At 37.9% G+C, this 27,327-nt stretch overlaps 2 protein-coding genes across 2 annotated transcripts in view; both read left to right on the top strand.

Moving 5' to 3' along the window:
* The window catches only part of ADAMTS19 (ADAM metallopeptidase with thrombospondin type 1 motif 19), a 97,608-nt gene extending 81,711 nt beyond the window's left edge, over positions 1-15,897 (top strand). The window contains 2 exon segments of the mRNA XM_010725877.3: positions 10,958-11,135; positions 14,625-15,897. Of these exon segments, the coding sequence (XP_010724179.2) occupies positions 10,958-11,135; positions 14,625-14,776 (330 nt within the window). The 3' untranslated portion in view covers positions 14,777-15,897.
* Positions 15,898-20,124: 4,227 nt separating this feature from the next.
* MINAR2 (membrane integral NOTCH2 associated receptor 2) lies at positions 20,125-27,241 on the top strand. Its single transcript, XM_031557421.1, has 2 exons — positions 20,125-20,380; positions 26,612-27,241. Exons 1-2 carry the CDS (start codon positions 20,216-20,218, stop codon positions 26,900-26,902), a joined length of 456 nt encoding a protein of 151 aa, XP_031413281.1. The 5' UTR covers positions 20,125-20,215; the 3' UTR covers positions 26,903-27,241.
* Positions 27,242-27,327: the final 86 nt, after the last annotated feature.

The following is a 27,327-nucleotide window of genomic DNA, read 5'->3' as shown; positions in this document are numbered from 1 at the left end:
CTCAGTGACCTCTCTCAACATTTGGATCTCTCAGAGGAAAGATGAGCAGGCAAAATAAACATGTTTATCGCTGACAAGAGATGTATCATGCATCTACAATATAGAAATCAAAGAGCACAGCTTTCCATCACCACTTGCCACTATGTGCAGTCTTCCAAGCCATTCTACTGCAGACTAGATCAGGCTAAATATCAGTTCTCAAACTTTTTTGTTATGAGACTTAAAAGCAAGTGTTACTGCTGCAAGGAATTTATATATACATATGCATATAAGCATATACTTAGATAAAGAATAATGTACCCAAGAATTGTTGAACAGAAGCAATATCCTCTATCCAGGACTTAATTGTGTGGTCTCCCAGAAATGCCAACTGAGTTTTGCTAAGAGCTCCTGGGATTTTTACACGATGAGTCATCTGGAAGGCTGATCCAGAATTCATCAAATATATAAATTATGCTTGACCAGGGAAATTTTTACTCTAACTCTTTGCTACACACCTGTTACAGTGCAGTTCATCACAGTCCAACTAGCTGTCTCGCTCCAATTTATAGGAGGGAGAGGAGTTACTTTGATAGATGTATACCCAATGTGAGATTAAGAAACAATGGTTCAAACATTGGTCCGACCAATTCATTACAAATCTTAATCAATCAGGGAGATGGGGAAGGTGAAACGGGCGATAGAAAAGATAAAAAACAAAAGCAAGGAGTCTTTGTAAAGAGCAAGAGGGAGATAGTCACCACTGTGGGTCCAGTGAGGTTTGTTTTCAGTAGTGATGAGTTGTCGGGGACTGTTTGGTTGACAATGGTGACTATGGTAATACTTTCCGATGGCAGTATAAACATATTTATATAAATCCAAAGTGGTTGAGTGAGCTCCTTTTGGAGTGACACCTTCTGGCTTTTGGATCTCAGCAGGAACTCCTTTTGTTTCCATCTGCTGAGGTTTGCTAGCAGATAAGAGAGAGCATGGAGGCGCCAACTTGTATCTTGCCTTCACAGAATACAATGGTATTATCTCCCAGTCTCCCATAGCAAGCTGGAGTTACTTGGTCATAGTCCAGATCTTCTGCCAGTAAACAGTCCTGAGCACACTGTATTAAAGGCAAACAGCTATGAAGGAAGGTACTTTCAAATGTCCACAGAATGATGTTGATTGTCACACGTTGATTGTCACATGGTAGCACCCATCACTCGCCTCCTTGATCAATCATTTAGAATCTTATCACAAGAAATACCTCAGGAAGCAAGCTTTGACCCAGAAAATAAATAATAGTTCTCACACTAGCAGTATATTCCAGAGATCTCTACTGAATGACAAAGGTTAACAGCAAGCATCTTTCCTGTGTCCTTGTGCTGGCACTAATTTTCCTTCAGTCATGCCTGGTCTGAGAAGACTATTCTCTACAAAATTTTATAAATTTTATATATAAATAAAAACTACAGAGTCCATGAGAATTTCACAGTTATCCCAGGAACTATGATGAATTTATGTGCAAATACGTTATGAGGAAAGGAACTAAGGAATCAAAAGTAGTGTGGGCCTTGAGGGTCAAGGATGGGTATGAGAAAAACAAAAATGCAACTTCTTTATCTTTTCCTTAGACTTTCACTTAACTGAAACAAATGTATTGCATATGTACACACTATTCCACTTAAGAGTCTCCAGTCTTTTTACAGTCACTGATGATATGCCTATTATGTTATATTGGAAAGAAGTAGATATCTCAGTATACAACTGGAAAATGCTGCATTATCTAGCATTTCATGGCTCATCCCTGATTTGGGGAACGGCACTCCCTGGCATTTTCAACTGCAGTTTTTTTTCATATTTTCAGTATAAGCTTTTGCTGCATGTTCATTACCCCATTTTCTGTCATAGTCTTCTTTCTTGCTTTTGCTTGTTGATACATGTTGGACAAATCATATCATTGGTCTGTTCGTGATGATGTCTAGATATTTATTTTTTTTCTGATAGCTGACAAATCATTCCAAAGCTGTCAATGCGTGCAGAAAAATTCAGTTACTCAGTCCAGTACTGAGACTTAGCCCAGTAGGCATTCTTTTGCCTTGTGTATCTCAATCTCTAAGATAATCTCTCTATTCTTCCAAATGTTTTCATCAGCATCTCTGACTGTATCTTCTGCCAAAGTGTAACTCATTTAGCTTTTTGACTTGGATTCTGCTAGCATTTATGTAATCCTTCTGCTCTTGTGGGATCTAGATGATTTCTGTGTGTTGGAAAACTTTTATTTCATACATTTTTTCTCCTATCTTTCATAAGCTAATGCCGATAATACTGTCAGGTGTTTATGCTTGAGATAAACTTGAGCCATTATGCAGTTCTTGTTTTACCACACAAGTATTTATTGTTTTTTCTTGTTTGTTACTTTGTCTTATGCCATATGATTCTTACTTTTTCTGCTTTGTAATAACTTCTAGTTAGATTTCAATTTGAAATTATTTTTACTGTTTCTAATTTTTAAATACTGGAAGAAAGATTTACTTTTCTGCATTGTCTTTCAGACAGAACTACTTTTAATCTCCAAAGTTCCCTCATATAATCTTGCTACAAGTATCTCCACTAAAATTGATGTAGAACAGCATTCAAACAAAAGTAGTGATTGTTCTTAGCTGAATTTATCACAGGATCACAGCAGCTCAGATTGGTTAACGTTGTCTATGTCTTGGCCTTTTAATAGTTCTCTACTGACATTCTTACCTTTGGATGACTTCATCATATGTAATAAAATTTGCATTTCATTTTAGTACAATTATCCAATTAATATGGAATTTTCTGGAGACCCATTTTCTTGCATTGGCTGTATCTAGATACAATGAAGAGAAAATTGGTGAGGTTTTGCTCACAATTTTAAGTAATATTCTAATTCATTTTCATCATTTCTCTTCTATATTGTGTTATTATTATTATTAATAATAATAATTGTTGTGGTATTTTTGTCGGTTTTTTTTTCAGAAGTAATGACCTATATGTGAGATCATAGTATTTTGGCCAAATTAACCTTAAGGTTCAATTTCCTCTTAAACAGACAGGATTTGTTTCTTTGTTTTCTTTGAATATCTTTCATATCCATTTGACATAATTACTTGCTATCACTTAAGATCTTGATGTGAATGATGTGAAATTTGGTAAATCTACTGAGTGAAAATAAAGGAATTGTTAGGGAAGAGCTCTTTCATTTACTTTTAGTATTACTGGAATCAAAATGAGATTGCTGCATGTCATGATTCCATTTACAGTCAAATACTTAATTCTAGGTGATACAGAACAGCCTTTAACTTACATTTCTTTAATTTCTGAATATTAAATATATTAAATCATGGAAACTTTGGAAATACGAGGGGAATTTTTCTTCTCCTATGACATTTTATTTATGTTCTTAGTGGGTTCTTTGAATTGTCATTTCATTAGAAATGCTGTAATCAAATAAATATTTATCTTGATGAGCTATGATTTTCCCTGGAGGGATTTTTACACAACAGTTTTGTGATACATGCTAACATCAAATTATATATTCAAAGGTTAATTTCTCAAAATGTTTTCAAGAATTTGTTTTCACTGATCCAGAACAGCATAGATGTATTAATTTTATAGAAAAGAAAAATTATGTCTTTGAAACTAACTGCTTCCAGCTTATCGTATTCTTGTTTTGTTATTTGATAGTTATAATCAATAGAAAGTCATCTTTTTTGAAAAAATAATTTAGTGAATTTTCACATGTGAAAATGTTAGGTATGATTATGTCTTACTTACCACAAAGCACTAATGGCAGAATGCCACAGAAAGGAATTTTAAAAGAGTGTGGGCAGTATAATATTAAATCTAAGTATCAGCCCTCTTAAGCAGTTATGAATTGCGTTTTTATCACATGGCTCTAACAAATAATTGCCTACTTCCAGTTTCTTTTCTGATATTTTAAAAATAACGTAAGGCTTTAAGTAAGCATATGGTATCTCTAAATTGTAAAAATATCCACAAATTATTAGTATACAAGCGTTGCAGAAGTGCAGTTGAAGTTATTTGCTCTGTTAACTGGATAATAAAGATCCTAAAAATGGTTAGCTTTCACTTCCCTCATCTCACTTTCCCAATATCACAAACATCACAGATCTATTTTACTACCAAAAAAAAAAAAAAGTTGAATATTTAGTTTCAGCTTTGCATGTATATTGCCTTTAAAAAAAGCGTGAAGAAGAAATATAGTCTACAAAACTGGGAAAATAAAAATTGAGTCTTCATATAACTCAAATAATTTTTTTATAAACCTACAGGTGTATAAATTGTTATGGTCTTCTGTTGATTTTGAGAGTATATGTCATGACTAAGGACATTTAAGCTGGGCAACTTTACCTGAAATTACAAACAAACAAATGAAAAAAAGCAGTCTGTTGTTTTTGTGGATCAGGATTTCAGGTTATAATACACAGAACTTCTGCAGAAGCTTAGTGTTCAGTATGAAGATTTCAGGAACTTTTTAAGTTAATATTTTTAGGAGAATAATGAATTAGTCATCAGAATTCTGTTTGTGCAGAAAAGGAAAGTCTACATAATAAAGAGTTTTAAGTCAGTGAAGAATCCATCATAAAAAAAAAATACCTTTTCCTTTTGCTCTTTTCGTGGTTTCAAAGAGATCCACAACTATCTTATACACCATGTGTACACTTCAGTCTTGCAAGGGATTTCTCCTTCCACATCCAAGGGTCTTCTGCTTATCCTTGTATAACCAGTAAGAACATTGCAGTATAAATCTTGCCTGGAGCATGAGATCATATGTCCCACCACTACTCTTCATCTCACAGGAGGTGGTATGCTCTACTGCTAGACTCTAAATTCACCACTCAAAACACTGTGTAGGTTTTTGTGAATTAACCCAAAAAAGCAAATATTATGGAGGAAAGTCAACAGGCTCCGTGTCTCGACAAAATGCTACTCTCAGAGGAACACTCAAGCTTACTCAGTCAAGTAGTGGGAAACTGTAACTGGTTTATCCAAAATAATAAATAAATAAGTAAATAAATCCAGAACTGAACCAGGGTATAACACATGGAAAAAGAATATAGTATTTCTGAGTTAAGTCCAGTATGGCTGTTAAGATCGACGCCAGTAAAGTCCCACTATTGATTAAGAGTAAATGACCAGTGTTGGTCTACAGCATAGATTATCGATGGAGAAACTTCTGTATGCCATCCTATTCAAAATGATTTTTTTTTTTTTTTGTAATTTCTGTAGTAATAGTGTTAAGCTAAATGCCATGTGATTTTCCACAGTCATATCTTACTTGTAAACTATCAGTTGCTTTTTCTGTTGTTACCAAGAGCAGTTTCTCATCTTCCACTGAACAGCATAGGTAATCTCCATGTGAAGCTAACAATGACTAAAAAAGTAGAGAAGAGAATACTCCAGGTTCCTGAGACCAGATGATGAGGACTTCCTCTTCATAAGGCCTGCTTCTGGTACAGCTTACCAAAGGTGGGCTGGGGCCATCTATCTTCTTTTCAAATCTTATGTCTTTTGAACAGTTACCAAATACTGATCAGTGAAAAAAGAAAGCACTTGGAAAAAGAGAAAGGAAAAAAAAAAGAGAGAGAGAGAGAGAGGCAGAGCAAGAGAGAAAGAGAGCAAGAGAAAGAATGAAAAAAAAAAAAAAAGAAAGAAAGAAGGACAACTAAAACTTCCTGAACCTAGGAGACCAACTGCAGACTTTTTTTCAGCACAAGTTCTGAATATTTTTGGCATTCACAGACTGAGGTATTGGGTGTGTCAGAAATGAGAGGCAGAAAGACCTTCCTGGAAATGATGAATAGAAGAACTCAAACTTCATCTTATATTTGAAACTATTAGTCCCTTTTTTTTTTTTTTTTTGGTGTGTGTGTGTGTGTGTGTGTGTGTGTGTATGTGTGTGTGTGTGTTAGTTGCACTGTTCACAAATAGTTTCAGGAAAAAAAAATGTTGAAGTAAATTACAGATTATTTACTTTGTATAGTAACCTTTAAAACTAAGAATATAGATAGTTAAACTCAGTTTATTGCAAACAAATGCAGAACCTGCCTTAAAAAGTGAACTTCAGATATACAAAATGGTTGCAAGCATGATAGAAAATACAAATCCTGTTGCTAGCATCTGATTGCTTGCTATCCTTGTTTCACACTCACTTTATTAAAAGGTTGAAACTGCTTGAATGCTGGAACTGATGAACCTGTACATATATGAATAGGAATGCTCCGCTAATAATTTCCAGTAGAACTCATCAGGTTTTCTTAGAGCACTTCTCCACTTTTAATGATACTTAGACTTGTAAAACCTTTTATTGAACAATCCACTTTTTCTTGAATATAAATTGTCCAAGTCAATTCTGTTAATATTGATTGGATTTTTCATTGAGGACTGTATGAGCTTTTGCAGTGATTGCCTATTGTCTTGGCAAAAGGATGCATTTTCACCATTACAGTCTGCCAGTGACAATTTTTCCCTTAATTTAGGAATTCCTACTTCTTTGAAAGGCCAGCTGGAAGCAGCCAAGGCATTACAGCACCTTCCTCAGCTGTTGGCCATGGGAATATGCATTCTCTCCAGAATATATATCTTTGGCAGGAAAAAGAAATAAGGAATCTTGGGTAACTGATGTGCATGCCAAGTGTAAGGATTGTTATATTTAACACCTCGATTTCTTTCCCTGAAATTATATCTAAAAGAAGTTCAAAAGTAGGACAAAATTCAAATAGGGTGGGTGGATCTCACATGAAAGAAAAAAACCCTTCCTTTTCTTAAAAAAAGAAAAAGAAAAAATAAGAAAAAAAGAAAGAAAAAGGCTTTTAACTATATTTATCCAAGATTTTTTTCGTAATCTTTAACAGGAATGTTTTACATGTCTTGCTGCTTGAACGGTTTTACAGTACTTTTAGGAATATGTCCAAAATGCACAGATTAACAGCCACATAAAAAAAAACCTCTGGCTGTGTATTAGAACATTTAGTCTAAACCTACAAACACAGTTGTCCTACAGGAATTTTTGCTAATGATCTACATGGCCTTAAAGTGTAGGTCATCAAAACAGTCAAAATGTAATTTACCACCACAGAATAAAGTATAGCATGTGCAAGCATGTATTAGGGAGGTGTGGGAGAAGAGCTATAGAAAAACATTCTTATTTGCTCATCCTAAAAGATGTGGGTTGAAATAAACCTGAGATCTACTGAATCTATGAAAGTTCATACAGATCGACTTGGAGTGTGCATTTTCTGAAAATTTTATTTAAATAAGCTTTCATATTTTTGTACTCATTTATATGTAACACATACACGTATGGAAAAATCAGTTTTGACAGATGGACAATATTATAATTTAATTTACAGCTTCGAATGTGAAAATGGAAGTATTGCTGTAAATTTAAAATCTTGTTACAGTTGTAAACATGGAAACTGCACAGAACCTTTGCAGCCTTGACTACATACTATAAGTTCTACATAAAAAAAAAATTACGTATCCAGTGAGCAGTGTTTTCCTCAAGCTGAGCATTTTTAGTGAGAAAAATGTAGAAGTGAGATTTTCATACAGATAGTATGGGATACCTGAAAATTTTCACTTTAATTTTCAGGTGCTTTTAAAATGACTAAAAGAGTTCATTTGCTCTGTTTGTATGTAGTCTATTTGTAAATTTTGTTAGAAGGTATTATATTTTGAAGGTATACTATTTTGAGCATGACAGTATAGCAATGGTAAACTGATTTGTTTTCTGACCTTTTTGTTGTTGTTGTTGTTGTTGTTGTTGTGGCATCCATTGAGTAGAATTCTAATTCTGAAGTCAGAAAGTCAGACACCATTGCAGATGATGATGTGTGAAGACAGTAAAGCACAACCTGATTATACAATGGAGTTTAAAACATTAGTGATTTTGGGAAAAAGTCTCCTTACTCATAAACTTATCAGGCTAGCTTTGAACATTTCAGATGGCAGATCAGTATGGTAGCCCTGCCTCTTCAGAGTTTTCTTTGAGAATCTTTCAAGACTTAAATAAATTTCTCAGTTTTATAAGGTAATCATAAATACTAAGCTAGAATTCAGTACATTTCTGTGAAAAGTAGATAAAATGGAAGGAGAAGGGGTAGAAAAATAGTATGTTTCTTATTTTGCCACATACTTTCTGTATTTATTGAAACTTGTTATTTTACTACCCTTCAGAGTAATTTTTCTGTTCTAAAATTTGTATGATAGGTCATGCAAGACAGAAATGAATTGTTTGGAAGTTGCATACAACTTTGCATGAAAACTACATGGTAATGCTTCCTAGAGCTCTTTGAAATATCTTACAGTGGGTCAGTCATTAAGGGGATGTTAATTTGCCCCTTAAGATTTTAATACAATACAAATTTTGCCAGTCTGTACAGAAATGAAGGGCCTGAGAGGGATTACCTGATTACCTGAGAGGGATGTCTGCTTGTTGTGATTGACTCAGTGGCGGTAAAAGCTTTCGGGGCAGTGCTTGTGTAATAGAGATAAGATGTGGCTGTGGGCAGAGTGCTCTCTGCATTGTCACCTTCACAGAGGGGCGTTGTTATGCATGTCAGTTAGCAGATAAACCAGTGGAGCACGGTTCATCACCGGAAGTCCAAGAATCTTCAAATCCTCACTTCCCGTCAGTACTCCGGATAGCGAGGTTGCACTTGCTCATTTTAGGACAAACAAAAATGAAGGCAGATAAATTGTTTTTAAGAGATCATATGTACCAGGTCCATCCTCTCGTCCTCCATCTCTGTAGGTGATAAAAGGTGCAAACGTACTGTGATTTCACAAATACTTTAGCTCTGGTTACTAAACACGAAAATGTTTTACTGAAGGGAAAGAATACAATACTCTATGCAAAATTACCCTAAATTTTGTGATAGTCTTAAAAGAGTACCTTCACTTTGTCTTCATTCCCAGGTTTGTCTTTTTTTTTTTTTTTTTTTTAAGTTTACTATTCTATTGTCTCGCATGCCAATCCACTAAAACACTCTGACGAAAAACCTCTCTGAACTTGTGGAGAGAGGAATCTAACCAGTGGCTGGAATTTTATTAAGATTGAGATAAATGTTCTGGCCACTATGGTTATTTAATTTGGATATCTTTATGTATAATACTATATGTTTATCTTATGTGCAATATTTGCCACTATAGAAAGTCATTGTGTTTTTAGCTGCACAGGAAAATGGCAGAGAATTCAAGAAAGTAAATTCTGTCTTTTTCTCACACAATTAAAAAGCACACTACTAAATTAGAAATTGATGAGAATCTTCTCTTTTGGGACAACTTCAGTACCTGCTGGATTTCCTCCTGCAATCAGTACAGTGTACGACTTATTAAGTCGTTATTGCTATTGAATAGACAGCTGTGTATTTCTAATTTAATGTCTTTGCAAGCTTTGAACTATGCAGGCAGTATCTGTTTAACTTTGTAAATAATTGTAATAACTTTATTGACTTTGTGGAGTTTACTTTGAGAAGCAAAATCAAGTCCACTTAATACATCTGTAGAATGTCAATGTTTAATTTAATGTGTTTTACAAGATGAAGTGTTGCTCTGGATCTTGTTAATACTTTTTGAAAATACCCTCTAGATATATATCCTAGTCTCTTTTGCTGTTTTAGGAGTGGAACATGAGTCTAGCTCCTCTTAAGCCACATAGTTCCTATTTGGAATGAATAAATCTTTCCTTCTACCAACATTGCTTGTCACACAAATGCACACAGATGGCAAAAAGGATGGATAAAAACCTCTATAGTGCTTCCTACATTCAAAATCTATTATTTTACCAGAGGCTTAGTAAACCTTATTTCTCTATCTCCATCTTGGGAGAGAGGGTGATTGGGAAAGTGCTGTTGTTATAGGATATGCTCCTTGTCTTTCTCTCTTATTTCAATATTTTTTCAGTTGCTTCATAAAGTCTCCAAAGAAAACGTTTTATGAATATTTAACTATTATTTTTTAAAGAATAAAAGTGTTTTCAGTTTATATGGGTATCGATACATAAGTTGCTAGCCAGTGCTCATCAGATTCATTGCAAGAAATTAATACTTGAAGGTGATCTCTATTACAAACGTCTCCAAATCTGAATGAAATTTATAGATACATGAGTCAAAATCAGTAGCACATAGGAGCAAATCAAAGCTCTTTTTCTTTTTTTTCAACGCACCTACAATGAAATGCAACTGAACATACAGAAGTGGACAAACAATACTTTGTGTGTTGTGAAGTTTTATTCTTAGGAAGTTGGGGAAAAGGTGTAATTTGTTAGTTTGGGACAGGTTTTGTATGTGTTCATAAAGCATTACTCAACTTACTCTATTTTGCTAAGTTACTGTGATAAAAGTAGGACATTATTATTGTTATAGTACTTAGCTCTTTTCTTTTTTTATTCACTATGGAAACAAGCAAGGAAGGGTAATTAAAAGCTGGGTAGTGTCTCACTGATTGCATGTGTTTTATGTGCAGCATGTGAAAACAAAAAGGTGGAAAGTAAAAGCAGAAGGAGGTAAACACTCTACTCGGTGGAAAGAGCACTTCTGCACTGGCAGAGGGAATAATGGGTTATTTCAAAATGCTTCTGTCAGCATTTTCTATTGTTCCATCATTCTCACCTCCATTCTAACAGTAAACTAGGAAACTAATTTAAAAAAAAAAAACCCTTTCTTCCTTCATGCAGGTTGCTACATTGCACTTTCATCACTGACTGCAAAAATGGATTTTGGCAAACATAGCACGCAAAAATCAATCTAGAATCAATCTTTCAGTGGTACTGCCATTTTGTTTATGTTTTTTAATGTATTTTTGTTAAGGTAATTGAATGGAAGGCAGAAATCTCAGATTGCAGTAAGAGCCATTGGCTTCAACTGGCATTTCACTTCATTTTTTGCAGGCAAATATACCTTTACAACAAATTTCTGTCTTCTGTGTGTTCCAGTGCTCCGTTACCTGTGGCAAAGGAATGCAGTCCCGAGTCATTCAGTGCATGCACAAGATTACAGGAAGGCATGGTAATGAATGTTTTTCTTCAGAAAAACCTGCAGCCTACAGACCCTGTCATCTCCACCCCTGCAATGAGAAAATTAATGTTAACACAATAACATCACCCAGGTTAGGTAAGCAGCCAAAATGACACCTTCTTATTGGAAATTTGGTTTTAGTTTGTTTTGGTTTTTTTCTCCATAGAGCAATTTCAAACATAGGACTGAGATTCAGAAGATGCAAATTCTTTGCAGAGACCTCTTTCTCTACCTCACTTTTCCACTGCGTGTATGAGACTGTACCTCAGCATGGTAGAGGATTTTGTTATCCAGAGAAGGATTATGTTACGAGACTGTGTGATATTATGGAATCAAAATATCCTGCATGAATACAAGTTTATTTTAGAGCTAAGAATTTGTTTCTTTATCCACTAAATTTTGTCAAACATTTCTAAAGTAGGAGAATCCTTCATTTTCTCTTTAAAAGCTCTACACATGTTCTCATTATATTTATAAGATAAGAGGCATTGTTCATCAATACTATTTTTTTTTCTACTTCTCTTTAATACACATTTCTATAATCTATGACTGATGCACTAAAATATATGAAAGAAAATTGCTACAGGAAGAGATTTACTGTTCCAGGAGAAACTGATGTCTCTGTTGGTCTTAAAGAAATTATTTTACTGTATAAATGATCTGTTGATTCTTCTAATTGTCATTTCCTGATGGGGTGTTAATGGTGGTCTTACAATCAGCTCCCTGCAATGTTCATCTTCTTTTTGAGCATGACTGGGGCATTATTCAAAAGCTTCCTGTAGGACAGCATATCTTTTCCAGGTTATTTTCCAGAGCTCCTGTAAAGATAAATTCTCCTGTCAAAAAGACTACGCCTGCATGGAAAGCAAGTCTAACATTTCAGGCCATGTAATCCTTCCTTTGAGTGAGGAAATGGTATTTATCTCTGAAGTTTTTAACTCTTAAATACTTCTGCGTAGTAGTCATTGTTTCAGTTTGCTCAATGAGATGACAGCTGTTGCTTACAGAACTTTCCTCAACTATTTCACTGCTGCCCTTCATACTTTGTTCAGCTGATCTCAGAGAAGCAAGAGGCCAGCTCTCCATCACTGACACTCTCCATCCAGTAAAATATAAGAGGCTTTGTTTCACGAAGTTAAATGAACCATAGAGTTTCACAGAAAATGCATCTTTAGATTAGAATTACACTTTATGTGAAATTCACAAAACAAAAGGGCTATGTTATCCTTGTAGAATGGGTTATAGAAATTATTAGTAATCTATAAGTCCACTTCATGCAGCGTGAGTCAGAATCCAGTCCACTGGAAACGCTAAAAGCTCCAAATTCATAAGCCAAAGCTTCACTTAAATATATTGATCATTTTCTCATCCACTTCATTTCCTACCATGCTGCATGGATCCTCTGGATCTGAAGGTAGGGCTGGTGGAATCTGATGTGGGTTACACCATCTATCTCTATTCAGTTTTAAATATACTTCCACTTTCTCTTTGACTTCTATTAAAATGACTGACTTTCTTTTTTTCAGTTCAGTATTTATATTGATTATTGTATGACATGTGCTTCTTGCGCCCTGTATTTTCTTGGTTTCCTATACTAATTGCATAGATGCACTATAGTTGGATTATCTCACTGTATAAGTTTCCACATTTGTTAGATGATGGACATAATAAAAGGCCTTGGTAAGTGAAACAAATGTGTGAAGTAAAAGATGACTTCAAAAGGAAAAAGACAATATATGTGAAAATATGGCTAATTTTTAACAACTAGAAATACCAGGTATCTGCATCTGAGAATTAACGATACCTAAAGAGAACCATATAATTGTAACACAAATGAGAATAGGTAGAATAAATCAGACAATGGCTTTTCAGGCTAGTATGATGTCCTTGTCAGTTTAGAATGTTTCAGAGGAAGAATTTGGTGGCTAGGGATTCACAGTTAAAAAGCAGTAATATGCAGGTCACTTCAAAAGTAGTGCCTCCTATTTATTTCCATGGAAACTACAACAGATATAAAGAGCACCAGAGCACAATTTCATACAGCAAATACTCAGCTACAAAACAGTAAGACCATTAGCTTTGTATTTTCACCAGCAACAAAGAAGAGCCTTCATGCAGTGCTTGTAGAAGTCTGCATGGCTGTCCATAACATGGCTTATCTTTCACATGGTTGTCGCCATGGCTGAAACGCACCACCCACCACCACCTTACTGTGCTCATATTTACTATTTGATCTCCACAAACATTCAGCAAATCTTGATAAATGCCAATGGGTGCCATTTTTCTGCATGGAGGAATTAGTGGTACAACTTTGCTTCAGATGCACTTTCATGTCAGAGGCCATCCTGTCAAAGTGTTCCTTTTCTGCCATCTGTCATACAGCAATAAAATATAATGGAATATTGGCAGGAAGGTTGAGTCTCTACTGCCATACCACCAACATCTACCTCTGATTTTGTGGGCCAATAATAAAACAGGAGACATTACTTTTGGAAAAGCCCACTTGAGCAGTGGTAGAATACTAGTGGAGCAACTTGAATAAATGAATGAGGATAAAATGTGAAAGATATGGAAGTAAGGATTAAAAAAAGGAAAAAGAAAGACACTTTAGAGTAATTAGAAATACACTGATGTTGTCAAACTGCTGTACTGGAAGATAATTCAAAACAAATCAAAAAACAAAAACAGACACAAAATTTTGAATTTACGTGAAGAGGAGAGATAAGGTTCAGAAATTTAAGAGAAACACAAAGGGAGATAACTGGGCCTGGACAAAATATTTACCAGTAAATCAAGTCTCATTGATTCCATGCAGCAAATTCCATTTTTGTCTTATTAAATAGAACTTGCTAACTGCCTTCAACTCCGTACACTTTCAGGAGTACCTTGCTGTGTGGTATGTATAGTGTTAAAGCTAGCAAGACATTTTTGTTCTGTCCGTTTCAATGAAGTAGGCAGAGAAGGTTTATCAGGTGTTTTACTTACAAAGAAAGATTAGGTGAGATATTACGCAGTTCTGTTTAATTTCTATTCACTGACAACAAAGTGTTGATTTCTTGAGGAAAAGCTGAAAATGGAAACAAGTAACAACTTCCATACTTATTTCCTGCTTTTCCCCATCTGCCTCTGATGAAAGCACTTCCCCTTCTAGATTTCATTGGGAACCACATTCTGTTACTATTAGAGCTGAGGCTTCTAATGGTAATGTTCACCTGAGCACAGCTTCAGCCAGAACTGGCTCTGCAACCCCCTGACACCCTTGGATTCATCTCTAGTAGAACTGGGCTTGCCTCTGTGTGGGGCAGAAATGTGCCTTAACTCTCTTATGAGGAGGCAGCTGCATTACATGAAACCAGTCACTTTCAGTGTGACTTGACTTAATTCAATTTGTAAATTGAGCTGGCCCTAAAATTTTACTGTAGAAAATATTGGAAACAAGAGGATTTGCGGTCATTCTTTTCTGAAAAACTAAATCTGTCCTCCTTTCCCACCCATGGATACACTCTGGTGTCCTGGACATCTTTGTTACCCAATTCTTCACAACAAATGTAAGAGTTACGTGTATTTTTTGTTGTTGTTTCACAGCTGCTTTAACATTCAAGTGCCTGGGTGACCAATGGCCGGTATACTGCAGAGTGATACGAGAGAAGAACCTGTGTCAAGACATGAGGTGGTACCAGCGCTGCTGTGAGACATGCAGGGACTTCTATGCGCAGAAGATGCAACAAAGGAGTTGACCTCTGTCAGGCTGGTTGGCTCTCAGCTCTTTGCAGTCTTATTATTTATAAGCACTCATTGATGTACACACACACACACGCGCGTACACATACACACACATGCACGCTTTTTCAGACCAAATACTATGATTACATATAATTTAATCAAATTTAATTTATTTTTGCCTGCCAGACATCCTTAATTGTTTTGGTTAGACAGCCAACTTGTTTTATCCTTCGAGGTTTTCATAATTAATTTTTATATGAACAATTTGGGATACATTTATCAGAATTTTTTAAAGAATAGTAACTAGTATTTTAAATGTTTATTTTCAGTAGGGTCATCTCTCTGTTGCCAAAAGAAGCCACCATGTTATCTTGAATTTATTTTAATTTAGCTGAATAGTTTTGTTGTATATGGAAATAAAGCCTTTTTTAATTTTATTATATTTTTGGCAGAATGATCTTGTGTATTTTGCAACAGATGTTGAGGTGAGTAAGCTAACATTATTGAGCAGGTTATTACAGAATGTATTGTGAAATCAGTTCATTTGATTTGATTTAGAATCATGCTGTTGGGGATAATCTACTGTAACTTATACCTATTGTAAACAAGAAAATTAAAATAGAGAAGTAGGAATTTTGATCATTCTCATGGACACGTACTTGAACACAAGTATTGAATCAATGAAACACTGTAGAGATTTACACTGAATCACTGTTGCACTGTTTGAGGTAGTGTAGAGAAATGCAGTCCTAGAAATTGTAACATCCTATGAATCCACGTCTGTACTGTTTAGCATGTCACTTGATTTTAAACGTTTAGAAACAAAAAACCCATGCCCCCCTATACCTTTGTGCGTCCTCTTGCAGATTTACAAATGGAAGTCCTTTCTCCTGCCATTTTTATGAATTAGTCTGTTAAACATTTTCAATTCTTTGTCAATAATTTAGGAAATAGCTTTGTAATTTTACTTTAGTTTATCTTTGTTTTATGAAAAAGTCTTTATAAAAATAAAATGTTTTACAGTTTTGTGAAACGTTATGAAACAGCTAAAATTTTCCTTATGAGAAAATATTGTACATGATTCACATGACTTTTACATTTTCAATAAAAAGTGAAGCTTCTTTTGTTATTTGCATTTTTGTGGGTTTTGGCATCTGTATCTGCTTGCAGAATCCGTTGAGCCCTGCTTAGCAACAGGTACAGCTGCAGTAATCTCTGCAGCACATGCCTCCATCCTCATGACTTAGGCACTGTTCTACAGCTACAGGCAGATGTGCTGCTCCATGATCCTGATGCATGAAGAGCTGAATTTAGCAGAGGGATATTCAGTGAAGACCTTGGGTATCTCAGGTGAGTTCTGTAACCACTGTAGGGTAGGTTCTCTGCCTCTGTTTTGCAGTGCAAACCATTAGCCTTGCTCAGAAAACACCCAGGAGAGCAAATTCTGAAGGCAAGACAGCTGGAGAAATGAGTCTGAAAGGAGTCACAAGATGTAGTTAATAATTCCCATAACAATTTAAGTCTCCTTAGAGACTGCAGGAAGGGGAACTATGGCCCTGCACTGAATTAACTGTAGCTTTGTAGTAGACTTCACTGAGCATCAGACCTCTGTTTGGAAACTATTGTGTGTTATATTAAAATAATTGTATGATTTTTTAATTATACGTTTTTGGTTTTTGAGAAATGAAAGAGGAGGAAAAATTACTTTGATGTCATGGAAAGTGAAATTATGTGTTGTGTAATTAAACAGACGCAGTGTGTTACAATGTACAGACAATTCAGTTGCTGTTGGATGTTAACTACTTAGTGTCCCTGACAAAAATTTAAAATTCAATTAACAGAATTTTTGAAGTTTGTAGGCAAAAAAACCTCCAAACATTGTTTTCTTCCACTGTACTGAACACCCAGTCCTGGGTTACAAGCTTAGATCGCAATCACAACTAAAAACCAAAGAGAAAGATGCCTCCAGACTAGAGGCCAGAGGGCATACTTTTTTCAGTCAATTGTATCATCCACACAATCCCACATGTTTACACTCTGCTTTTTTTGAATATTTCACTAACAAGAATGACAACCTATCTCAAAATACGAAAGTACTCTGCCTATGTCTGTTGAAAAAGGACAACTGAATGATGCTTAAATCATCCTCCTGTTGCTCTTTCACAGCACCATAGAAGAAAAAGACCTCTAGATTGGAACCAGGGATGGAAAGTTGCTCAGCTGAATGACATTCCTTTTAAATGTAACGAGTGAAGTCAGTGTTACAATACTGATGGCTCTGGCTCTTCTTCAGCATTTGTAATACAAGACTGTTAATTAGATGTGTGTGAATCATGTTGAAGAAATTCTGTGTTTACAAAGCAAAAAATACTTGTTGCTTCCTACTCTCTTGGAATTTGAAAACAAGTTAATTTTCTTCTTGCTCCGCAGTTATCATTCTGAGAAGCAGCATAGACTCACAAGTCCATGCTGTGTGAAGGCTCAGTGTGTTTGCCTACGTTGCAGAGCCTTGCCACAGCCCAGGTGATACCACAAGACCAGATGAGAATAGCTAGGTCCCTATCATAAAGTCATAGAATCACTGAATGGCTTAGGTTGGAGGAGACTGTAAAGCCCACCCAGTTCAAATCTCATGCCATGGGCAAGGCTGCCACCTTGATCAGGCTGCCAAGGACCCCATCCAATCCGGCCTTGAACACCTCCAGTGATGGGGCATCCACAGTGCCACTGGGCAGCCTTCCAACAGCTTACTGCACTAGAGGAAGGCCCCTTACTTTTTGGAGCTTTTTTTTATTTTTTCCCTCCAGCAACAATCTTTCTCCACTCATACGTTTTTCTTCTGACCCTATGAGTGAATTTCAATCAGTCATGGTTATCTCGCAAGTAGAGCTGAAAATATACTCTGTTTGCCAGGGGCTAGTGAAATCCCACCGACACCCAATTGGTTGGGTTAAGTGGTGCACAGGACTGGTACACAGTGGGGATGCTTTGTCTCAGTTACATGCTCATTTGCTGTGGTACAGTAGTTACCGCTTCTTACACCCTTCCTAAATAAAAAGAATACCAGAATTTTAATTACATTATTGGTTATTCTGGAAGGCATACACTGTTTTTGTTTACTTGGTTTGATTTCTGGAGTTTTGGCTTAATTTTGTTGGGGAGTTTTCATCCTGCTTTTTATTTTATTTTTATTAACATATTGGTGACAAATAGCCAATAATTTGTTCAATTCTAAAAATATATTAAAACAGTTGTAAGCATGAGGAAAACAACATAAACACTAAAGGCAAGATGCTCAAATTTATAGTAAAGAAGACTAGGAATACATCAAAAGCAGGAAGCCAGCTAGAGACACAAGCAGGGACACAGAAGGATGATATACATATTGTGCACTGCTTACAGCACAAATACTACTGAAGCTGGAGGAGGCTGAAGGAAATGATGGAGAGTGTAGCTGGAGGCCTGTGTCTAGTTCTGCTCCTCAGGAGTTAGTACTGGGTCCAGTCTTGTTTAACATCCTCAGCACTTCACAGAGATAGTCACAATCTTATTTTCAGAAGAGATAGTGTCAGAAGATTTGATGAGAAATTAGACATATTAATGGTGGATAGCCTATAAATAGAAGGCTAGGAGGAGACTCTCTAGTACAAAAAATAATTGTGTTTTCTGGGAGGCTATAAGGAGAATGAACTGCAGGAGGCAGCCAGGAATAAACACTGCTCCTAAGTAGTGTCTCTCCTTATTTACACAGTGAGAGATCTTGGACTTGGGGTACCTCCTGCCCAATCAATCCCCTTTTATGTTTTCAAATCACATTTATGAAGAAGTAGTTATATGTAAATTCCGACAGATCCAGGACTCATTTCCACATCCTACATGATACAGTATCACATAAAAATCCTGTCAGCAGCAATAAACTGGAAAGGGTACATACATTCATGCAAAAAGATGCAAATATTGCAGAACACTTATTATTTCTCTTAGTTGTACACAGGGAAAGAGGGTACTACATGTCACTGTACATCTAGAACAGTAACTTCATGGTAGTCACTGCAGGTATACTATGAATGTGTGATACAGAATTGCAGTGCTTCATTACATTATGGGGCAGAAACCCTAAATTGAGCAGCATTTTCCCCAGGTGCATCTTCTTGGAAACGTGGCTATTAATGCCTCTTTTATGTCTGCTCACAAATACTCCATTCCTACTTTAAAATCAACAAATTAATATTTTTTTTTTTAACAGTTGTGCTGCCAAATAATTGCTAATACACACGCACAAGGAAAAATCATAAACTTTACCTGTGGATAAAAGGGTTTTAAAACATATGCACATCAAATTAGTCATTTATTACGTTAGGACCTCACATGAGTACCATAAAAATGTAGTCTACTAGTTTAATTTTCTTGTAAAATACCAGAAATTTTACATAAAGAAAAATGGATTAATTCTCTGCTCTAACTACAAGGATGACATTTTCATTATGCCCTAATTACCAGCACTTAATTTGATCCAAAATAGGTTTTTCAAACAGTGTGCTTTTGCAAATCTATCCTATGTGGCATTATCAAAAAAAAAAAAAAAAAGAAGTATGTATTACAAAAATGCAAAAGTTTGAAAAGATTTTTAAAAAGCTTAAAATAAACATGAAGAGGCTATTTTTGCAGTTTTTAAGTAATGGCGATGACTAGAAGGAGAATTTCACTAGCCAAAAGTCAAAAGAGCTTCCTACTTCTAAACTGCTGATGAAAATACAAAATCCTAAAATAAAACAGTGGAAGTTAAGGGGCTGACTCTGTCATTAAAGTCTGCAAGAATTTTTCCATTCACTTGACCAGGAGTAGTCAAGTAGTCAACCACTTCAGAACTTCTGTTATCAATTACTTGAAACAAATGGGCATTTCCCCAAGTCAGGAAGAACTTACTGTCAAAGAAATCCCTGCAAGAAGTGTGTGTCATAGCTGCTGTGGTGAATGGTACTGACCTGCACAGCACCACAAAGCCTCCCAGTGCTGCCACAGAGGAGGAAAACTGGCTTTTTACTGGGAGTTGCTTCTCATTTTCTGAGAAAGGGTTTACTTTGAAGTGCTGTAAGCTTGAAATTTTTAGCAGGTCACTTGAAGAAGAGTTGGTGCGTATTTAAGTGTCTCATTCATCTACTGACTGATAATTGGTTAGCTTTAATGAGAACATTTGTACTTATTAAAACAGACCTTGAATTTGAAAACCTAAGCTAGGGACATAGAGAAACAGGTCTCATCTTTTCTGCCACTTCCGAACAATGTTTTTAGCATTGGTAGATTATACAAGAGAGCCTGACACCAAGAGGAGGTCAGATACAGTTTCAGGGGACTGTCGTATCCTTCTTTACATCATTAATGATTTAAGCAGTGTGCATGACCAGGAAGCAGAAGCTTGGACTGCTTTCTTTATTACACTGGAGAACAGAAACATGGACCTCTCTGCTTTGCCAAACAACAACCATCCTGACAAATTCCTACAGCTGGAGGTGAAGTCTTTAGTGAAAAACTCAACCCTTCTACAGGCCAGACTGGCAAAGCTCCCAGAAGCAGCTTTACCTGGAGTGCAACAGTGGCACAATAGGATCTATTTACAGGTAAGGTCTAACAGAGGCAGTCTCTTTTCCTGACTTTTCTATCTTTTGGGGATCTGGAGGCAAATGATATGAGCTCAGTATTTCAGCTGTGAATTCAGTTTCCTACATCTCTGAATCTGCACCACTAATATAACTCCCAGGAGTTTTCCCTTTGATTTCAGTGAGGACTGGGCTCCAGAAGGGCAGTCACTGTCCTCAGCAGCAGCACAGTCCACCTCATTTGCTTCAGTACATTATGTTTTCTATTGCTTGTGGTGACATTTTCATTGCACTTCCCAGAAAGCCGACTTATGTCAAACATGGATTAATTGTACTAAGGAGGCTAATAGAACACCCTCTCTAAAGAAATTACAAGTGAAAAAAAGAAGGGAAAAGAATAACAAAGGAGGGGAAAAAAAGCCAACACTGGACTTAAATGTGAAATCCAGGTGACAACACTCAATAAAAGGCACATTAGAGAGAACACCAGACTAGTGTCTTGCTAGCTTGTGCATGTCTGTGTATTTTGCTGTACCTTCTTTACTTAGTCTTGTTTTTTGTCTTTCCTCTTTGACCTTGCTGTCACCCTGACAGATGTCTGTTGAAGGCGTGAAAGGCAATGACAGCATTGATGCAGGTTATTATGTGGAGGTAGCAGTGTTTTCATGGAAAAATGCAAAAGCGCACTGTCTAACAGATGCCTGGAGCCCACAGAGGAGACATTTGTATCTGGATCAGCAGCAGTACAGCTGCATCAGCTCACACCCCTCTGGGCCCCACTTGCAGCTCACACCACAGCACTCCTTTCCGGCTGCCTGGGGAGCCCCTTGCCTTTCCCCACCCCTAGCCTGAGAAAAGCTTCAAGGTCTGGTTCTTGTCAGGGGATGGAGACACGCGGAGGTGGCTGGGGGCTGGAGATGGTTCTGTATCCTGAGCATCCCTGGGGCATGAGTCCAGATCCCCATGACAATGAGAGTGGGAACTGAAAAACCATCAACATGGGGCAGGAGGGGAAGAGGAAGAGCCTTGAAATCTCCCATAGCTGCTTCCAGTTTTACTTCTTCCCTCATCAGCAGTCCAGACCCCTTCCCTCCCTCCCGGAGTCCACTCCTATTGTACGTTCCTCGCCCAGGACTCCCCATGGGGAGCTGGAAGGGAGGAGGCAGGCAGGGGGGTCCCACACTCACTGCTGTCTCTTATGCACAGAGCTCTCACTAAAAGAAAGAGCCTGTGGGATCCAAAACAATAGGGCATGGAGCAATGCTGGCCTCGCTCCCCGCCCCTCTACAGCTCCTCTTTGTGCAGGATGAGGCAACCACACACTGAGCTGCGCCGCAGCGGGACTCTTCTCCCCATTGTTGCTGGGCAAGAGGCTTCAAGGCTGGGCCAGGCTTGCAGGAGGACTGGGCTGAGTGAGAGCTGTAAGCTAGGCCTCCCTCCACCCTGCTCCATGCAGGCACAGCTGGGGAGATGGCTGTTCCTGCTGCCTTACCAGAACTGCTCCTATAATACAGCATGGTTTATAAACCCCTAATGTGGGGCATAACCTATGTTTGCAAGTGCAGTTCTTAGTGACTGTGAGCTGTCCAGACATCACTGTGCCTCATTCTCCCTCCCTTATGAAAGAGAGGCCTCCTCTCTTTCCCTCTTGCTGACAAATAAAGGGAAAAGAGATGATGAATTCCAGACGTTAGAATAAACACGATGGCACAGCGGAGAACTAATGGTGCAGGAATAACATGTTTTGCTTTAAGATGAGAAAGCTAATGGGGTTAAGGGTTAGTTAATTCTGAAGCGGAAATGAGGGGGGCGAGGGAGGAAAATTGGTTTCAGAACATATGTGAGTGACCTGCAGACTCCCAGCATCCTTGAGAGCAGCTGAAATTCCCCACCCAGAAATTCGTTTTCTTTCTGTAAGGAGCTGCGGTTGTGGAGGTCTCCCTGTGCAGTGACTGTGTGGCAGTTTGCAGCCCCTTCCAACCTCTGTCATGATAACACTCATTTTCTGCACACTTCAGTACTTAGTGTTTTCTCCACCTATAGCTTCTAAAATGAATTTCCATTATAAAAAGCAGCCTGATTATAATGGCAATTAATATTTCTGACAAAAAAATTCTGTTTTTTCCCTTACTTCCCTGTGTCAGGCAAACACAGCTGCCCTGCTCAGCATACATTTTCATTGTCTACTTCAAATAAAGGCCATGAAGCGGTTCAGTAATCCTGGCACTTCCTGATTCAAAGCAGCACAAGGAGCACAGACTGTTTCTTTACCAATGGTAGCAGCTGTTGCTCACTTTCTTTGTTCTCAGCACTGCAGACTGCTCTGCCCCAGCACCTCCGAGTGCACAGCTCCCAGATACCAGGCTCACCCCTCTCCCTCAGCCCTTTCCCTTGTTTTCAGCAGTTCTTGGACTTCTCCTTCCTGCTTGCATTTTGTTCTTTTCCTTGGAAGACATCAGAGAGAATTTTGTCTTTGCACACTGTGCGCCTTCACTTTGCTGTGGTTATTAGGATTTCACAACCGGACAACTTAGGCCTTCCAGAATTGCTGTTACCATGCTAACTATTTTTAACTTTTAACACCTCCTGGTGCCTCATTTGAGTGCAACACCTGTGTCTGGCCCTTGCACACCTCTCAGGGCACTGAGGAGGAGGATTTTACCTCTGTTAGGTGCTGGGCCAGTTGCTTCCTGTCCCTTGGCTCAGGCCTGCATTACACATGTGTTGTCTTATGCTTCCCCAGACATTTGCAACTGTCTGCAGTCAGAGACCAGCTGCAAGGCTGACAGGACTTCTGATCTGACGCCATACAGCAGTTCTTACATATTGTACTCACAGCCCTGCAGACCTCCATTAGCAATGACAGGCAAAACAACTTTCTTTAAGTAAACAATTAATTACTGTGCAGAAGTACTTTCAGTGCCTCACAGTGAAGATAGTCAGTATGAATGCCTGCTTTTCTCTGAATGTTCTTGGGTCCTGTCACTTTGGCTTAAGGTTTTACAGCCACCTACTGATCTGCAACCTACATCAAGTGGACTCCCATCTTGCTTTGCATCACCTAGCACTGACTTGTTCTTCCTTTAAGCACATCTGATCCCCTTGAGGTCTCTTGAAAAGGAAAGGTGAATTCTCAGTAGCCTTTAATGTGCTCTGTTGTCTTTCATATCCACTCACTTAGACATGGTTAATAATTGCCTTCCTGGTTTCTTTTCCACAGCATCTCCCAAGACATTAGATTTGTCTAAGAAGATGTACAGAGGTGATTATTACTTATTCTGATAAATGAGCTTTTTCAGTTGACTAACTAAATACCATACAGCATCTCTACAGTTGTTACAAGTATTACAGGGATCCTTAGGTCCCTGGCAGCTACCTGGCAGCTTCCTGTCAGTATTACCTTATGTCTCTATATCAGAGTAATGCCCCGCCTGTTACTTGGAGAGCTCTCCAGAGAAAGCAGTGCATGCCTTTTGAAAAACAGAGGGCTGTAATAGCAAACAAATCACCTACATAAAAATTACCCTGCCACCCACTTTCATTAGCATTGAGGATGTTCTTACAAAATATCTTCCAGCAGAAAACGGTGGCCAAAAATTTCTAAACAGCTGCTTTAGTAAAGCTACTAGGCACAGCTGCCCGTAGGCATTGTTTGTTACTTTCTTTGAATATTGCCCTAAGTGTTGCCAGCAGCTTACCATGGGATATGAATAACTTTGCAGGGAGTAAGGAAAAATTTTGACTTGCATAATGTGAACTTCCTTAATTTTTTAGGTGTCTCTTTCATTTCTTCTTGCAGACAGGTTGACTTGGGACCAAGGCCTAGCCTTAGCACTTTTTAGTTTTGGCTGGTCATAGCTTGGTGCTTGATATTCCTCTATCACAGACGGACAGAAAAGTTAGACTATTTCTGTGCTAAAACAGCAGTGGCAACAGAAAGATGAAGTTAAGATAATAATGAAATTGAAATATTTTCTAACAATATAGATTTCTTTAGAATTTATAGTGACATATGTTGTCATGTACTGATATGCGTAATTTGCATTATGAAATCATTTATCTGCTTCTGTAAATGCGTATGTTTCATCCAATCTGCTTCATATTTACATATGCTGTTTTTTGGACCTAAAGTACTTTTTGTCCGTGCTTTGGGCTTCTCTCCCTCCATAAGTAGTCTCTAAGACATATCCGCAGCAGAAATTTCACAGTCAAACCTTCAGTTGCACTCAAAAATATTTTCCCAATTAATGTAGCACTTCAGTGTCTGTTCTCGAAAGCTTTTGCAAACCATCTCCTACTCAAGTTCCAGTCCAGTTCTCTTGGTAAAACACTTTTGCTCCTCCCATCATATTTTTTCCCTAGCTTTACTTCAGGATATCACATTCTCCTGTCTTTATAAATTGCTGCCTATAAAAAGGAAGGTATTCTGGAAGGAAGGGGCATGAAATTCTGACACTGATTTCTGAAAAAATTCTCCATCGTGCCATCTTTTCCAAGTTTGGGAGGGTTTTATATAAAACAGCTTTAAAAGTCACTGTCAAGTTACATTATTTTCACAATATTTTAGCCTAGGGACACTGAACATCCCGTGGTGAGACGGCTCGTGTTCTTCAGCAAAATGTTCTCCAAGTCCAATCATCTAGTTGGCCTGAGGGAAGCATCATTAAGGTCATTGACAAATTTTAAATAAGAAATAAATTAAATAAAGTAAAATGGAATCAGAAAGAAATGACAGTTAAAAACACCAGCTCAGCTGAAATCTGGCCAGTACAATCCAGAGGCCTTCAGTGCCAGCTGTAACTGCAGTGCATAGAGTAATACTGTCAGGGGACATGTCAAGGCTGAGGAATGACATATGGAAATTATGAACTAATGGAGGAACTGGGAGGCACTGAGGATCCACCCACCTACTAATGATAATTATTGATGGGAAATACACTTAGTTACTTTTGATGATTTGGTGATAACAATGCCAGCATGATGATTTCTACCAGGGTTACTTAGACAAAGGTTGATGTTTTCTTTATCTTTTTTCTTTCTTTTCCAAACAAAACCAGGCCTTTGCTTTCATCTGTGCCTCCCTGCCCCATACTGGCTCACAGGGTCTTTGCATAAATGCAGACATGAGGCACAAAGCATGTGATACTGTTGGCTTCAATTGAAAATGGGTCCACCAAAGCAACAGAACATCATTCAACTGAGGAATCAAGCAGTTTGCTATCAGCTTTGGGACTGGTGCTGCCTGGTAGGGGATCTGTGAACTTCCAAAACCCGTGTGAAGAGGATGTAGGAGCCCCATGCTCCTCTCAGCAGACCTGTCAGGGCATCAAGTCAGGACAAGACCACCTTTGTCATCTGCTAGTCAGGAGATCTTTGTGTGTGCTGGGATGGAAGTATAAAGACAGTCCTGAAGCACAGGGCAGGTACTGGTGTGAGGGCAGGACTCTGACAGAAATAGCTCTCCTGGGAAGCTGAGGTGTGGCTGGAGCCATGGGCTAGTTCCAAGTCTCTGGGACAGAAGGTCATTCTATACAGTCCTACCAGTTCCTGAAGAGGCTTAGGCTGATTTTAAGAAGCACATTATGAATTCTCCAAAAAACACACCCCAACACAGTCAATACTCCTCCTCCTCTGCCATCCAGCATCCTAAAGGTCTGATTGAACAAATGCTTTGCAGGAAGATTGCTCAGGTGTCTAATTAACTGTGTTCTGATGGTACCTGTATTAGGAACTTTCCCTTAGTTGCATGCCAGGCCTCTGATGTACTGACAGGTCTGTCACACTGTGAGGATGTCAGAGTTGTGAGATCCCCCCACGGTGAGATGTGCAGCTTCAGCAAAGACAGCCGCTGGATACTGTTACCATACGCTTCACTCTGCTTTGTTCTCGCAGCTGTGCTTCTGCATCTCACTACCTTGGCATCTGTCAGATCTGCATACTCCACTGTCATACCCCATAACACCATTCTGCTATAACATTAGCTTTCTTTTCAGTGGGCCTCACAGCGCCTGTTCATATTTGCAGAAAACTTTAATGTTCACATTGTAACCACGTGCTTCCACAGAAGGAAGAAATCTTCACAGAGTGAACAGTCAGACTCCCTTAGTACACTGATGATGTTTGCCAGAACAAGAAAATTGATGCACAGGTAATTTTAATAATGACTTCTGACAAATTATAGCTCGAAAGGGAACCCGTGTCATAGGTAAATGAAAATGAAGACCAAATTCTTCTCTAATTTGTGCTTTACAGAGAGAAAATAAAAACATTACTGAACTGCCTGGGTTGGAACTGAATGGGGTCAGCCAAGAAATGATAGACAAAACCCTTGGGAAACACATTACACCCATCACACTGAAATCCACAATCAAGAGCAATCCCTTGTATAGCGACTTCCAGGTGGAAGACAACTGGGAGGAGAAGAGAAGAACCCCTTCCTGGACAGTGCAGGACTATGACAGACATTCACTGCACTCTGACTTGGCCAGCCACATAAAGGTAACGTGCTGCTGCACTGCATTCAAACAAAATGGATTGCTATAAGCTCTTTGTGAACATGAGCCACAGTGCAGCATGTTTGGTTCTTTTGGTAGGATTCCAGAAGCAAATATGGACATGTTTTCCTGTGCAGACATGACACTTGCATGAGTCTGATCAGAAAGAGAAGTCTATGTATCTGGTTAGATGCCAGCAATTTCAGTTCAGCAGAACATGATCTCTGAAATGAGAAAGTCTTAAACCACAACACCCTGCAACAGTTTCCCAATCTATACAGGGGTGATCTGTAAACCAGGTACTTAAGAATTGTGTGTCCACTTTTGTAGTTGTTCATAACATCACAGATAACACAGATAGTCTTATTCACGCTATGCAGGATCCTATCTGCATGTGGGTTTTCACAAATCATATTTATTTGTTTATTTATTTATTTATTTATTTATTTATTATTGTTGCTTTTTTATTTGTTT

This window comes from Meleagris gallopavo, chromosome Z, assembly GCF_000146605.3.
Source record: "Meleagris gallopavo isolate NT-WF06-2002-E0010 breed Aviagen turkey brand Nicholas breeding stock chromosome Z, Turkey_5.1, whole genome shotgun sequence".
Lineage (NCBI taxonomy): Eukaryota > Metazoa > Chordata > Aves > Galliformes > Phasianidae > Meleagris > Meleagris gallopavo.
This window is presented reverse-complemented; position numbering and strand designations above follow the sequence as displayed.